Here is a 14,011-nt window from a genome sequence, read left to right on the forward strand (position 1 = left end):
GGTTGAGATGCTTCAGAATCTCTGTGAACTCTGAGTTCGGAGTACAGCTGATGCTGGCAGTGCTCCGTTCGAGCATGATGTGGTAAAGTCGATGTCGCTCCGAACCGGTCAGACGCTGGCCTATCCGGGAACTGAGCATCTAGAATGTGTTCCATGGTGCAGGAAGGACGTGTCCCTGGCAGTCGTGAAATCGAGGCATCTTCGAAGGCGTTGAAATCAGAACGGCGAAGCTGATGCTCTCATCCGGTTCGACCTTTTATTATTCGTTTGCTTGAGACAGGCTGGAACACTGCATGTCTCAACTGTTTGGCAAGCTGCTTCCTGCTCGCCATGTGGCGGTTGTGTTGACATTCCATCATATCGAAGTGTTTCGCTGCGTAGTTTCGTTGCAGCTGGAGTCCTCGTTCCCTTCGAGCAGAGCTGCAGGTATAAGCACATCGAGCAGAGCCAACGCCTTAGACAAAGCAGATGTATGGGCTTGAGTATACACCACGCAATACCGGAGTCCACGTGTGGACGAGAGGTATGCCATGATGTCCAACCCGTGAAGATTGGTATCGCCTTATCATCGTCCGAATACTCGTCAACGATGTGGTAGAATCATGGGTTGTTGTCAAGTCCTCTCGAAGTCGTTCGGATCGGCCGCACTGTGTTTTCAAGTAGAGAGTCTTGACTGGCAACGGAGGAGGCTGAGGCGCTTCTGCGTAATTAGCACCAGAACATTGATCGAATAAACACTGTTCATTGCTAGCGCTAGCGCTCGCGCTCGAACGATCGTCCCCGTCATGATGGCCTCCACCTTCCACATGAGCTTGGTGTCAGCTGCAACGTGGTCCGATACTTAGCCACTGGTGGTAACCCCCGAGCTGTAACGATCATAATTCGAAGGCAGGCAGCGATCTCTTATACTCTCAGCACAACGTGGAACTGATCTTGAATGCCTCTATTGTGATCGGTGATGATCCAGCTGGCATTCATGTCTTGGAAGCCCCGCAAAGTGCAGGAAGGTCCTGTAGAATTGGAAGGTGCTTGCTCCATATTGGTCTGCTCCTGCCATCGCTTCTCAGGATAAACAAATTCGGAGGAGGAATGGTCGATCATTCGATGTATTCTGGTCGACAGATGGTGGCAATGGAACATCGTCGGTCTCGGCCAGAGCAATGACAAGGATCGGTTTGGCTTTTCGTTCTGTGAGCGTCGTTGGAGCTTTAGTTCAATGCCGTGAGGGTCCGTATTCGTTAGGGCAGTACGGTGTTGGACAATGTGCTTTGGCGAGAGAGGCGATAACTTCTTTCTTTTTTTGAGAACATGCTTCAGCCTTGAGAGCCTTTGACAGATCAGGTTGTACGGCACCGACTCGATGGTGACACTTGACGCTCTTTCTGCTTGGCTTCTGTTGCGGAGGCGTTGTACAATGCCGTCGTTGCTCCATTGGGGTCGTATAAATTTGCCTTGCTTGATACGAATTGTCGCGCGGTAAACAGGTGTTGTTGCCATTTCATTCGTAGGGGTGATGCTATCGAGGGGGCTACGTCGTTCTCGAATATGAATGCTCATCGAGCTGTGAGCGGCAGATCAGCTTCGACGTCCATGCTTGACAGGACAGGATGGTATAATGGGATCGATGGACTGAATGAGCATTGGCAGCTTCTCCTTCGTGGAATAATTTCTAGGACGGATGGATAAGAGTCTCCTATCGCAAGGAAACCTGGTCAACGAGGTAGTATTAGCAGTTTCCCCTGAATCGGCCGTTGAGTATGAGATCGAGGTTATTGTTCTGGTAAGGCAGGCAACAGCAGCGAATATTGGTCTGAAGAAGTCTCGATTTTGTACGGGATGAGCGGAACCAACTTGTATATGTAAAGGCTTCGAATGAAAATTCTGTGTGTGTTCATGATCAACGAACGACGGCACTTGGCGTTCATTCATTCGCCACCGTGTTAGCCGCGAAGTAAGCCCTTCACTCAGCCTGAATTTGCCACTCGGGAAGCCGGTACACTTGGAGCTAGCACGCCGGATCAGTTCTGGTCCTGATTGTTCTTGTTCGGATATCCTGTAGGATGAAATTAGACGTTGGGATATTGTTTGATAGACAATTGAGCCTGGGTATTTTCGTGCTGCATGGCACCGAGCGTGCTGGCCATATGATGAGTGTTTCCCGGTCATGGCAGCACAAGTTACAGAAAATACGAGCTTGCTGTTTTCGAGAGATTGTCTGTGGTCTCCATTGCCTCCGGCCCACGGCTGGGAGCTGTGATGATATCCGAGGTAGGGAGCGCTACGGAGGAGCACAGAGATCGGTTCTTGAGCAATGACTGCAAATCGCAACTGGTCCAGAGCCGCTGAGTTTGGCCGAAGGGTCCCTTACGTTCCATCAAATTAGGTGCTAGGGCACTATTCAGGAAGGTGAATATTTCTGCATCAATCGAACATCCATGAGTGAAGATATTGAGTGAAGAGGCAAGAGATTGGGATCCTCAAAATACTTTCTTGCTGATGCCACCCATTTCCATCCGCCCTCGCCCGCAGCCTTCGCAGAGGATCCAAGCGAGGTCTCATTCACCTTGAATATGAGTAACGCCATTTCGATCTGAATGAGCTGTGGTGCACTGGCCAGTCATGCGTCTGCAATTGAACGCGTGTTTCGTGGTTACCTACAAAGTCTCGGCGGAACCAGAACCTCGACTCTCCGCGTTCCTCCATCCTCCTCGCTTTGTGCAACGTCACCTCATCAACAATGCACAACTGTCACTACGCTATCAACATCGGCGCCGAATTGAGATGAAGTTGTCGACGTACTGACTGTTGCAGAAAGGAAGCCGCAATGGCGCGTCCGAGTCGCGTCCAGACCGCAACGCTCACGCTCGCGAATCTCCTGCTCCCTGTAGCCGTCCTCGTCTTCGCCAGCGGATTTTTCCCGTATAAACCTGTCCTGCCCGGCCTTGCGAAAGTCGAAGATGCACGGAATGATGGAACAATAGAGGACAGCGTGGGTCGCGATGGGCGTCCCAACGCGCCATTCGACAAAGTCATCTTCATGGTCGTGGACGCGCTGCGAAGCGACTTTGTTTACGGCCATGACAGCGCCATGACCTTCACGCAGAGGTATGTGCCGCACTCTCCAGATACAGCAGCGGACAACTCACTGATACCTTCCAGCCTGATCCGCTCTGGCGCCGCGATTCCCTTCACAGCCCATGCAACACCACCCACTGTCACGATGCCTCGCGTCAAAGCCCTTACCACAGGCTCTGTTCCCTCCTTCCTCGATTTGATCCTCAACTTCGCCGAATCCGACACCACATCCTCCCTCGCGACCCAAGACACCTGGCTCGCGCAGATCAAGTCTCGCGGCGGAAACATCGTCTTCTACGGCGACGATACCTGGCTGAAATTATTCCCTGATAACTCCACGAATCCGGAAGAACCGTCGTTCTTCCTGCGAAGTGATGGAACCAGTAGCTTTTTCGTTTCGGTCAGTAGTAGCTCTCCTGCTCCTGGACCGAATGTAGTCCCCTTCCTTTCATCCATGTTCGTAGAAGTCCATAGGCTGAGTATCAAATATTTGCATCAAAACAGGATTTCACAGAAGTTGATCTCAATGTGACGAGACATGTTCCGCAAGAGCTTGGTCGCGCTGCTGACTGGGATGCCATGATTATGCACTATCTGGGGTTGGACCATATTGGGCATAAGACGGGACCGCTGGGACCGAATATGCTGCCGAAGCAAGAGGAGATGGATGGGATTGTGAAGATCATCTTCCAGGCGATGGAAGAGGAGGCAGGGGACTTGCAAAATGCGGTCTTGGTCGTGGCGGGCGATCACGGGATGAATGCTGGCGGAAATCATGGAGGGAGCGGACCTGGAGAAACGGAGCCTGCGCTGGTGTTCGTGAGTCCAAAGCTGAGAGAGCGGAGGGAGAAGAGGGTTTATGAGTGTCCGACATTGCCAAAGGAGGGAACTGAGTTCCACTATTACACAAAGGTCGAGCAGAGTGACTTTGTGCCCACGTTAGCAGGTTTGCTTGGACTGCCGATATCCAGGAACAGTCTTGGTGTGAGCATCCCGGAAATGGAGGGGATGTTCACGGAGATGGAGAAGTTTGAGCATCTGAAGAAAAATGCGGAGCAGATCTTGCAAATCGTTGTTGCGACGTATGGGGAGAAGAGCTGGGACGAGACGGTGGGGATCACGGAGACTCTTTTCATGTCAAGCAAGACGGCTGAAGACTTCGCTAAGACCGGAAAGATTTGTGAAGAGGCAAATGGAGAGAAGAAGCTGGCTTGTCTCTGGGCGAGCTGCAGGTCGCAACTGCGAGGTGTGACGGCGCAGTCTTCCGATGAGGATTTGCAACAGGCACAAGAGCAACTTCGGAGATTTCTGCTGGCCGCGCAGGACGAGTTGAGCGGCACTGCTTCGTCCTACAACATCCCTCGAATGGTTATTGGCATGGCGCTCACGGCATTCATCATCGGCCTCGCGGTATCATCTTTTCCCCAACTCTGGCCGATCTCTTCTGCGGGAATCTTTTTCACACTTATCAGCTTACTCTACGGCGTTATGATGTTCGCATCCTCATACGTCGAAGAGGAACAGCACTTCTGGTATTGGCTTACTCCGGCTTGGGTCGCCGTCCTCACGATCACCCGGCTTCCGAATTTCACGACATTCACGGGCCGACTGCGTCTCACGGCTGCCGTATTCTCTCTCCTTGCCGTGCATCGGCTGAGCGTAAGATGGAACCAGACGGGACAGAAATTTGCTGGCGCGGACGACATTGTTCACACGTTGTTTCCGGAGCACCACGTGGTAATGTGGCTACTCATCTTGGCCACCTATGCTTACCAAGGATTTTCGCTTGTCACAAGAAGTTTTGCGGGATTGATGGGAGCTGAAGTCGCGGTTCCGCTGGCAGTTGTATGCGTGTTGCCGGGGATTGTATTTAAGTTGAACTTCACCCAAGCGGATGCGCCGGAGTTGGTGAGAGGTTTGGCGAGTGGGATCCGAGCGCTTACGCAAAAAGTGGACTTGGTAGTCCAAGCGAGAGTAGCCTTTGGGGTTCTGGGAGCGGGATTGCTGGTGGTGGTTGTATTGGCGCTTATGTCGTGGAGGGAGAGTGTAAGGCAACAGGACCAGGTCGGGAGGCTACCGAGCTTGGCGGAGCGGTCCCATGGTCTGCTGAGTCTCTTCTTGATGATGCAGACCAGGGCACCGAATGTGGCCTTGATCTTGGGTTGGGAGCTACAGAGAGAAGCTTTGGCGTATCTCTTGAACAGGCAAGACGAAGCGAAGAAGACGGGCGCGAGAAAGGCTTCATCCAACACCACCGCCATTGCGACGTCTGTCCTCCTTTGCAGCCATGTCGCGTATTTCTGCGCTGGAGGGAGCAACTCGATCTCTTCGATCGATCTGAGCAATGCCTACAATGGTGTTGCGGACTACAACATCGTTGCTGTTGGCATCTTGCTCTTCGCATCGAACTGGACTGGAGCTATCTGGTGGTGCAGCGCAGCGAACCTGCTACTGTCGGGCCATGAACTGAATGCGAAGCCGTCATTGTTTTCTGCTTCGAGAAGCACGGAAGAGAAGAAGAAACGTGGGAGCTGGATCGATGCCGAACGGAAGCGTCTTCACGAGGAGAGCTTGAAGACTGTCATGGGTGCAGAGAAGTCCGCTTCTTCAAGAATGGCGAACGCTGGAGAAGCGGGCAACGCCTGGGACTGGCAAGTCTACCTGTCTCACATGACGACCTTCATCGCCATCTCTCTGCTCGCTGTCATGGCGAGTTGCACAGCGCTGAGGACGCACTTGTTCATCTGGACCGTGTTTAGTCCAAAATACTTGTATGCGATGGCGTGGAGTATTGGGTGGCACTTGCTCATCAATGTCGGCTTTGGGAGCTTACTGAGAAGTTTGAAGAACGTGGCATAGAATTGACATAGATATATAGCCTTGCAAAAGGAGCATGACTGATTGAGAATGTTCACAAGGAACTTGCAAAAACATTCTCGTGAGCATGCGAGTAGTTCTGAAATGGCGAGCCTCGGCTAGGTGATCCCCAGTCAATGCCTGTCCTGTCTATCTGCTCGCCAGACATCAACTCTCCCAAGGCCTTGTACGTGGCTTCCTGCTCTCGTATCGATAATTGATCAAGCTTGAGCCCTGTTAGCAGGCAGTGATATCAGAGCACTGTCACTATCAGAGGATCGCACACGCTTCACACAGGATCCAGGAATGACGTTTGAGTGCACATTCACTATTTATTCCTCGTCGCAGGGCTTGGAGCTACTGTCCCACGAGTTGTTGCTCGTGTAACCCTAAGGGCTTGGCAGAAGCAACATGAGGCAAAAACATGCTCTGTAGAGATGTCGAGACTGCGAAGTTGCTCACAGGACGTTGTAAGACATTTGACGGATCTTTTATTTGACCATTGGTTGTGTGTGTGTGTGTGTGTGTGTGTGTGTGTGTGTGTCTGAGATACCTGCTACCTTCGCCTGTAACTCGGCGTTCCTCATGCTGAGGAACGAATTTGGCATATGAATCCGACGAAATCTGGTATAATGACTTCGAGAGGCTGCGAGTGCTTCATCTCGACATCACCCACGCTTGGCCTCTATGAGCGTGATCGGTTCGACGAATGTCGCCAGGCCCTGGATCACAATGTTCCTCCAGACCAACAACGGCATATTACTCTCGGAAGAGTGAGGCGTACTGTTTGTTAGTCCTGGTGCGTGAATCCTACATCATCACCGGAACCCATGGAGATCAGCCGTGCCTGCATACCTTGCGCCAGCTTGCTCGTTTCTGGGGGCAGATTCGAAAAGTCAGCCTTGGATGCCCAGGTACCGATTCCGTGTTGGAGGATATTGCGAGCACGTTCTGGATCGGACTTGGTGATGCCCATGCTACCGTGCACTGTGGTACTGTTAGCAAATGTGAGTTTGGCAAGCAGTAATTGGCACACACAAGTCATCCGCTCCGTACTACTGTTATACACGCCTCGATGGAGGATGTTATTGTTGTAGAAGACGATGTCTCCTGGGCCCATTTTCACTGCCAGCTGCCCTGGCATGTTATCCTCGAATGGGTCAGCGCCTCGCTCCATGTCAGTCCGTGCTCGGTTATGTGAACCTGGTACTACAACGAGCGAACTGTCATCATAGAGGGCAAGATTCCATTGTGCGTGGATGATGGGTTCTTGCAGATGCCGCAGCTCTTCTTCTGCTGATGCTTGCGCTCCGATGTTGTCTCGGTGCCACCGCAGCGCAAAGTCATGATCTGGCCTGCAGAGCATATTGTACAGCTCGAGCACCAAATCGTCTCTGCGACATTCTAGCAGGTCTAGAACCACGCCGACCACTTTCTCGTGAAAGTATGACTCTGCGAATAGGTCGCGGCCTGGCATGTCAGGATGCAGGAGATGCTGCACTCCCCATATACCATTCTGCTGTGCATCTTCCGCATTCCATGGCGGAAATTGCTTCGGCAAAGTCCTCACGTACGGCCACTCTCCTTTTCGGGCTTTGTGGACAACGTGCTGACACGCGGCACGGTAACGCTCGAGCTCGTCGGGAGACAGGACTTGTGGTATGCGCACGAAACCGTCCCGCTCCAGCGACGCGCGAAGCTGTGCTGGCGTCATGGTTGACGCCATGCTCTGGGCTTTGTGATGCCGAGTCAGGTGTCGGAGGCCGTGGCCGTGAACGTGCAGACAAAGGCGGCGTCGTGTTGTCAATGCCGGCAGAAGAGCGGCGCAGCGGCTGAGACATTCAGCGTCATCTTTTGGGCCCTAAGCAACCAGCCTCGCCCACGCCTGTTGACCCGGCGCGACTCACACACATCGTCCTCGAGTGCGACATCTTGCGCAAAGACTCGACGTCTCTTGCACTGCGCCTCTTCACTCTCCCGCCCTATTCTCTCCATTCACGCCAATGTCTACTTTCGCCGCACAATCACAATCACAACTGCACATCACACTACAACCGCCTCACGTACCTTGGAAGCGCTACATTACCTAGCCCACTGGATCGCGACCACCGACCACCCTTTCCCTTGCGACACTAGTCCGATCACGACTTTTCATTACGACCATCAAACACTGCGACATGGCAGACTTGACCTACATGAGCGACTCGCCCGCGCCGACTGCGCCTGGCGCTCAGCAAGGACGACAACAGACCACGCCTTCCCAACCGAAGCGCAATAATCGCAACCGCAAGAACAACCAGCAACCACAAACCGACGGCGCTGTTTCCGATGGCGCCCTCATAAATCCTGCTGCGTCTCCGCGACACAGAAACAACAGCAATAAGCCGCGGCAGAGCAGCGCGGCGCAAGGACGACAACAGCAGGACAATATGGGCCAAGGCAATACGCAAAAAGGGCGACCGATTTCTTATGCTGGCGGGCGAGTTCCAGCGACACCTGCGAAAGAGCAAGCATATGCTGGGCCAACCTTTCAAGCTTCGCCAGCTGCTTCTGCACTACCCATGCCCAAGTTCTCCAAGTCAGTGCCAAATGCTGCAGTGCGTGGCTCTCTGTCCGCGAGACTGGCGGCCGAAAAGACCTCCGACGGCGAGCAGTCATCTCCCGAGGCGGACATCGTTGCGCCTGTCCCCGCTCCTAAGGAAGTGTTCAATTCTCCTTTAGACTTGTTCTTCAAGGCGGATCGAGAAGAGAAAGCGCGAAGCGCAAGCCAGTCAGAAGCGCAAAGACCACAAGCGCCTTCTACAGAACCTCGAAACTCATTCGCACAGGCAGGACGCAGCGCCTTCCTCGACGAGCTGGACCGCGAGTCGGCCATGCCCAGTCCGCGCACCGTGCCTCCTAACAACGGCAGGCCACCTCTGAGCCACCGAGCAGTGTCTTCTCCTGGCATTGCGCAACAGCAAGCGGATTCTGTTGAGCAGGAGAGGCAGGCTAAGACGCAGAATCTGAAGGACATGTTGTTCTCGGCCGCCATCAGACCCTCCAATCAGCCTAGTACCCAGTCACGAACACCGTCCGGATCGAACACGCCTAACAACAACTTCCACTCCCCGTCTCCGTTCAACCAACCTGGCCACTTCTCACAATCTCGATCCAATTCTGGTCCTTCGACCCCTCAGCCGCATTACGATCAGCAGCAACAAGACAATTACTCTTTGCACTACGGCAACAGAAACCTATCACCTCTGTTCAAGGCTTCACGAAACGACACACCTCAGCGCCCTTCCTCTCTGCGTCAGGAGATGGCCAGCGATACCTCATCTAATGCAGACTCGGCGGTGGGACTCGGCGATCCATACAGTCCTAACACTTTTGCACGTAATTACCTCAACCACACGGCACGCACCGCTGGGCCGGTGGAGATGCCTCAACTTCCTTTCAACAATCATCCTGCTGCTTTTCGCGGTCCCACCATCGGTTCTTCTACTCAACCTGTAAATGCACAGCACGGTGTTCCGGAGCAAGCTGCTAGTACAAACAGCAGCGCACCACGCGGTAACGAATTACGAGACATGAGCGCGGAGTCGGCGGAATTACGACGTATGCTCAAGATCTTTTGATATCATCTTTGGGCATATTGGGTCTTGTGTTCAGGCGTTTTCATCTATTACAGAGCATAGCGAGGAGTTTTTGGCGACTTGTCATTGTTTGCAGCATTGTGGCTTTGTGAGCCATTCTCTGGGGGTGGGATATTCGGTCACATTTTGAATGACTGGCAATGTCATCTTGGTGGAGGGTTCGCGCTGCATATCTGCACGCATGCGGCGCTTTGGAGGACGAGGAACTGGGCACGCTCGCTGATGAGTTGATTGAAGCACGAGTTACAGGACACCCACTCACTTGAGCTCTCTCGTATGTCAGAGTGGAATGAGAACTGCTCCAGAGTAGTTGCTCGATGGAATTGGAAGTAGATAGAAGACCAACTCTTGTCACTCTCTCATGATGCTCACATGTGCCACTTTCGTGTTCCCGTCCTATCTTCTAGCATTTGCAAGGTGCTTCTGATGTTGAATCGAGCTTCGAAGCCACTTGACTGCACATGCATCGTATACGTCTGATGTGCATGATCTGCAGCTCTGTGGGTTCTCTCTGGGCCTTAGATCGATTCAACTGAAAGGTCAGGTCAATTGTGCACCCACGTGCGGTAGTGATTCTGCCTGATCGGCTCTTCGGCGGCCGCTTCCGAACGTCGATTCTCGCGGGCTTGCCTGGAGCTTTCTGCAGTCATCCGAGCGGCTTTCTCAAAGACAAACAACCTCTCCCTTCCGTGATTCGTCCCGATCCTCACTCCGCGACGGCTAGCGACTTCTCATTCTCTTCCTCGGACTACCGTCACACGGAAACTTGCTGCGCTGCGATCGAGGCTTTCGACTCATCGAAGTTCCCCAACCGCGCCACTTCGGCCGTGCCCTGGGCGAGACATGCCGCAAATCGCGAAACTCAATCGCTAGTATGGACGCCAACGCAACGGTCGTGGCTCCGAAGAGCATGGAGGAGGTTGAGCAGGTGAGTTTCCTTTCGTGATTATCACCTTGAACTGGTTCGCTAATAAATTGCCTTCTCTGCACAGCTCGTCAAACGCTTCTATCAACCCGGCACTCCGAAACTCATCGCACAAATCGACGACCAACTCAAGCTCCTTCAGCACTCCAACGAGGGCTGGCAACTTGCAGACGCTCTGCTCGCTTCGCAAGATCAGAATGTCCGGTTCTTCGCGGCCTTGACGTTCCAGGTCAAACTCAACAATGATGGGTCAGTTTTTTCCTCTCAAGAAATCCGACCCTGAGATGAGGTGTTGTTTTGGTCAGTGGGAAAATGTTCTTTTGCTCATACGTTTTCTTCTTCTTTCTAGGGCCAGATTAGACGCTGCTACGGCGCAGAGTGTTCTTGCACGACTGATTTCTTGGACTGTGTGTCTGCCCTGGTGTGACTTCAAGGAGTCATGGTGAGGTGAGAATTTCTGTTTGAGCTGAGGCTGATTTTGCGCTGTTGTTCTAGGTCAAACTTGATCGTGCCGGAGAGGGCCACATAGTGAGGAAGAAGCTATGCGGTGCTCTAGGAACGTACTTTTTGCAGAGTCCAGTACAATGGGCTCGGCCATTGCTGCATCTCGCGGCATCAATGGCACAAGGTGACGTTGTCGAGACAGTATGTGACGCGAGAAGGATCGCGGAGTGAACTATGCTGACTTACGACAGACCCAGCTTTCTGCCTCGCACGATGCCATCAGTCAGTACTTGCCTGTTTTGGCCGAATCACAAATAGTGACTCTACTCTGGCTCGCTGGACAGTTGGCGACCGACGGCGCCAAAGTGGACAGTACCAATGCAGCAGAGGAGGACGTGCACACTCAAATGGAGACCATCGTGCAGGACGTGAGCAAGATCATTGAGCATGCTATGAGCAGGCCGTCGGCGCCTTATCCTCAACGAATACGGGCTGACTGCCTTGCTTGCTTCCTGAACTGGGTAAACTACGCTCAACCCATGTGGCCAACGAAACCCGAAGCTCTGGAATACCTCCGCCGACTGATACCAAGTCTTGCTCAGCTCCTGATTGAGCCTGAGCTCGAGCACGATGCAATGGAAGTCTTCCGCGACGTACTGGAAAGCTACACTACGTTCTTCCAGCCGCAGTACATGGAAATCCTGGCCAACATCATCGTCACTCACATTCGTCCACGCCTGATTCAGGCCCTCCAAGATCAAGAGCCTGAAGTCATCTCCGTTGCTCAGCTCGTCATAGCATATGGCATCGCGAACATCCAGCAAATTGTGGAGCAGCCTGAAAACGAGATGGCGTCAAGAGTGCCTCTATCAATGATCACAGCGATTCTCGAAGCTCCTGGCTACCCAGGAGACGATGACGAGGCCTCGCTGCACAGCATCGAATTCTGGAATACCTACATTGAGTACGTGAATGAGGTAACATACTCAAATCCGAGCATCAAGACACCCCTGATTTGGGTTGCCTCCGCGCGGGCGACCTGTATGACACTCATCAATTTGCTCTGGCAAAAGATGCGAACCCCCGATGCTGAGACCGCCAAAGACTGGAGTGATGCCGAATCGGAAGGGTTCAAAGAGTTCCGGATGGATGCTTCAGATCTCATGCTTTCAGTCTACGTCTTCCTCGGTGCGGAAATGCTTCAATCACTGGTCACCATCATCTTGAGCGCCTTGGAGCAACAACAATGGCAGGAGCTGGAAGCCGCATTGTTCTGCGTTAACAACCTTGCGGACAATGTGCTTGAGGATTCAGACGCAGAGAGCATATTGACACCAGTCTTCCGCTCGTCGCTGTATCGCGTTGTAGGTGACTTCAGTCAGGGTATGCCCACGCAAGCACGGCGGACTGCAGTCGACACACTCGGTTCGTATGGCGCGTACATCGAGAGACATGCAGAATTCCTTCCGGACACACTACGCTTCTTGTTCGCTTCTCTGGAGAACCCCGGGCTGTACCTGAGTGCTGCAAAATCTATTGCTGAGCTGTGCTCAACTTGTCGAAGCAGTCTCACGGGCGAACTCGATGGCTTCCTAGCCCAGTACAACAACTTCGCCCGAGGAGAAACGAGCGAGCCGTACACCAACGAAAAAGTCATTGGCGCTATCGCCGCTATAGTGCAGGCGGTCAAGCCAGAAAGTGCCAAAGCGGTGCCGTTGTCGGCCTTGTTCGATATCATAGATGGCATGGTTGCGAATGCACGCGCGGCGCTGAATACTGAGACGACCGAGGAGCTATGCGTGTCCGCAATTGATTGCCTGGCCGCCGTTGGTAAGAACATGCAGACAGAAGACGATTCGCCGATAGATCTGTACGACGATGATGCGTCTTCAGCGAACAAGCAAACATACTGGCAGACATCGGAAGGTGAGTCTTTCACATATGAGTCCGGCTACTGCTTACACTGACCCCTCGCAGGCCAAGCAATTCAGCAACGCATTCTGGCAATTTGTCAAAATGTGCTTCAGATTCTACCCCAGAACAGTGAAGTGGTTGAAGGCGTATGCAAAGTCCTCAAGAGTGGTTTTGTCGAAACAGAGCCTGGTCCATTTGTCTTCCCGCCCAGCTACAACATCGCCTTCCTCGAACAATGCACGCCCAACACGCCCAATCTGGAATCGGTCCTGGCAATGATATGTACATTGGTCCAGCAGTACTCTCGAAGCAATCATCCTAGGATTGACGAGGAGATCAACAGAGTCTACCGAAAGGTGATATCGTTTGTGCAGCTACTGGGCGAACCAAACCGGGATCCTGGCGTTGCACAAAGCTGCATCGACGTTTTCAACAGGCTGGTTGGACGCTACACGAACATCCTCATGGACACCTCTGGAAGTGGCGACGTGGTCGCTCCGATCCTGGACTTCTCCCTCAAAGCGCTCGATGGGAACGACCTGATGCCGAAGCGAGCTGCTTGCAATTTCTGGGCACGTTTGATCAAGCCGGAGGATCAGCCGACTGACGAGGTTGTTCGCACAAGACTTGGACAAGTTGTGGCTGCTTACGGACCGATGCTCGCTCAAGCTCTCATGAACCAAATCAGTGGCAGAGGACAGCGGTCCGAGCTCGAACAGCTGTGTGAGCCTCTCAAAGCTCTGCTTTCCACGCAGCCGCGGTCAAAGCAGTGGATCGAGACGGCACTTGCGAATCGCGCTGCATTGCCAGCTGTCAGTGAGGGCGTTCCGGATTCTGACAGGAGTAGGTTCGTGGCTCAGCTCGCGGCCGCTAGGGGCGACACGAGGAGAACGCGGGAGACTGTCAAGCACTTTTACGCTGCTTGTCGAGGAACTGTCCCAAGCTATAGCGCGTAGGACCGCTGTACTCTTGGAGAGCTCGATCAGTAGGGGGAGGGAGAAGGCCCAACTCGTTTCAACGAGTTATTGCTCATGGCGGTGCGACATCGGCCAGAGTCGCTGAGCAGCTGAGACGCGTGTCTTAAGGTGACGTGTGAGTAGTTTTAGAGGCAACAGAGATATCCCACAACGCGTGCGTTTCGAAAAGTTCAAATATCATA

The 14,011-nt window shown here is 53.1% G+C and overlaps 4 protein-coding genes across 4 annotated transcripts; 3 read left to right on the forward strand and 1 right to left on the reverse strand.

The window, feature by feature from the left end:
- Nucleotides 1–2,824: 2,824 nt before the first annotated feature.
- CKM354_001039800 (mannose-ethanolamine phosphotransferase LAS21) lies at nucleotides 2,825–5,934 on the forward strand (the record flags this gene model as incomplete). Its single annotated transcript, XM_044805855.1, has 3 exons — nucleotides 2,825–3,105; nucleotides 3,160–3,475; nucleotides 3,580–5,934. The coding sequence occupies 3 exons, from the start codon at nucleotides 2,825–2,827 to the stop codon at nucleotides 5,932–5,934; spliced, it is 2,952 nt and encodes a 983-aa protein (XP_044661790.1).
- A 787-nt stretch (nucleotides 5,935–6,721) lies between these two features.
- Nucleotides 6,722–7,657, reverse strand: CKM354_001039900 (uncharacterized protein; the record flags this gene model as incomplete). Its single annotated transcript, XM_044805856.1, has 2 exons — nucleotides 6,722–6,918; nucleotides 6,970–7,657. The coding sequence occupies 2 exons, from the start codon at nucleotides 7,655–7,657 to the stop codon at nucleotides 6,722–6,724; spliced, it is 885 nt and encodes a 294-aa protein (XP_044661791.1).
- Nucleotides 7,658–8,108: 451 nt separating this feature from the next.
- Nucleotides 8,109–9,551, forward strand: CKM354_001040000 (uncharacterized protein; the record flags this gene model as incomplete). The annotated part of the gene is made up of 1 exon (XM_044805857.1): nucleotides 8,109–9,551. The coding sequence occupies one exon, from the start codon at nucleotides 8,109–8,111 to the stop codon at nucleotides 9,549–9,551; it is 1,443 nt and encodes a 480-aa protein (XP_044661792.1).
- An 892-nt stretch (nucleotides 9,552–10,443) lies between these two features.
- Nucleotides 10,444–13,808, forward strand: CKM354_001040100 (uncharacterized protein; the record flags this gene model as incomplete). The annotated part of the gene is made up of 6 exons (XM_044805858.1): nucleotides 10,444–10,497; nucleotides 10,562–10,743; nucleotides 10,844–10,901; nucleotides 10,990–11,139; nucleotides 11,190–12,864; nucleotides 12,916–13,808. The coding sequence occupies 6 exons, from the start codon at nucleotides 10,444–10,446 to the stop codon at nucleotides 13,806–13,808; spliced, it is 3,012 nt and encodes a 1,003-aa protein (XP_044661793.1).
- Between the last annotated feature and the right edge of the window lie 203 nt (nucleotides 13,809–14,011).

Source organism: Cercospora kikuchii, assembly GCF_019650295.1.
Source record: "Cercospora kikuchii DNA, contig_00007, whole genome shotgun sequence".
Classification (NCBI taxonomy): Eukaryota; Fungi; Ascomycota; class Dothideomycetes; order Mycosphaerellales; family Mycosphaerellaceae; genus Cercospora; species Cercospora kikuchii.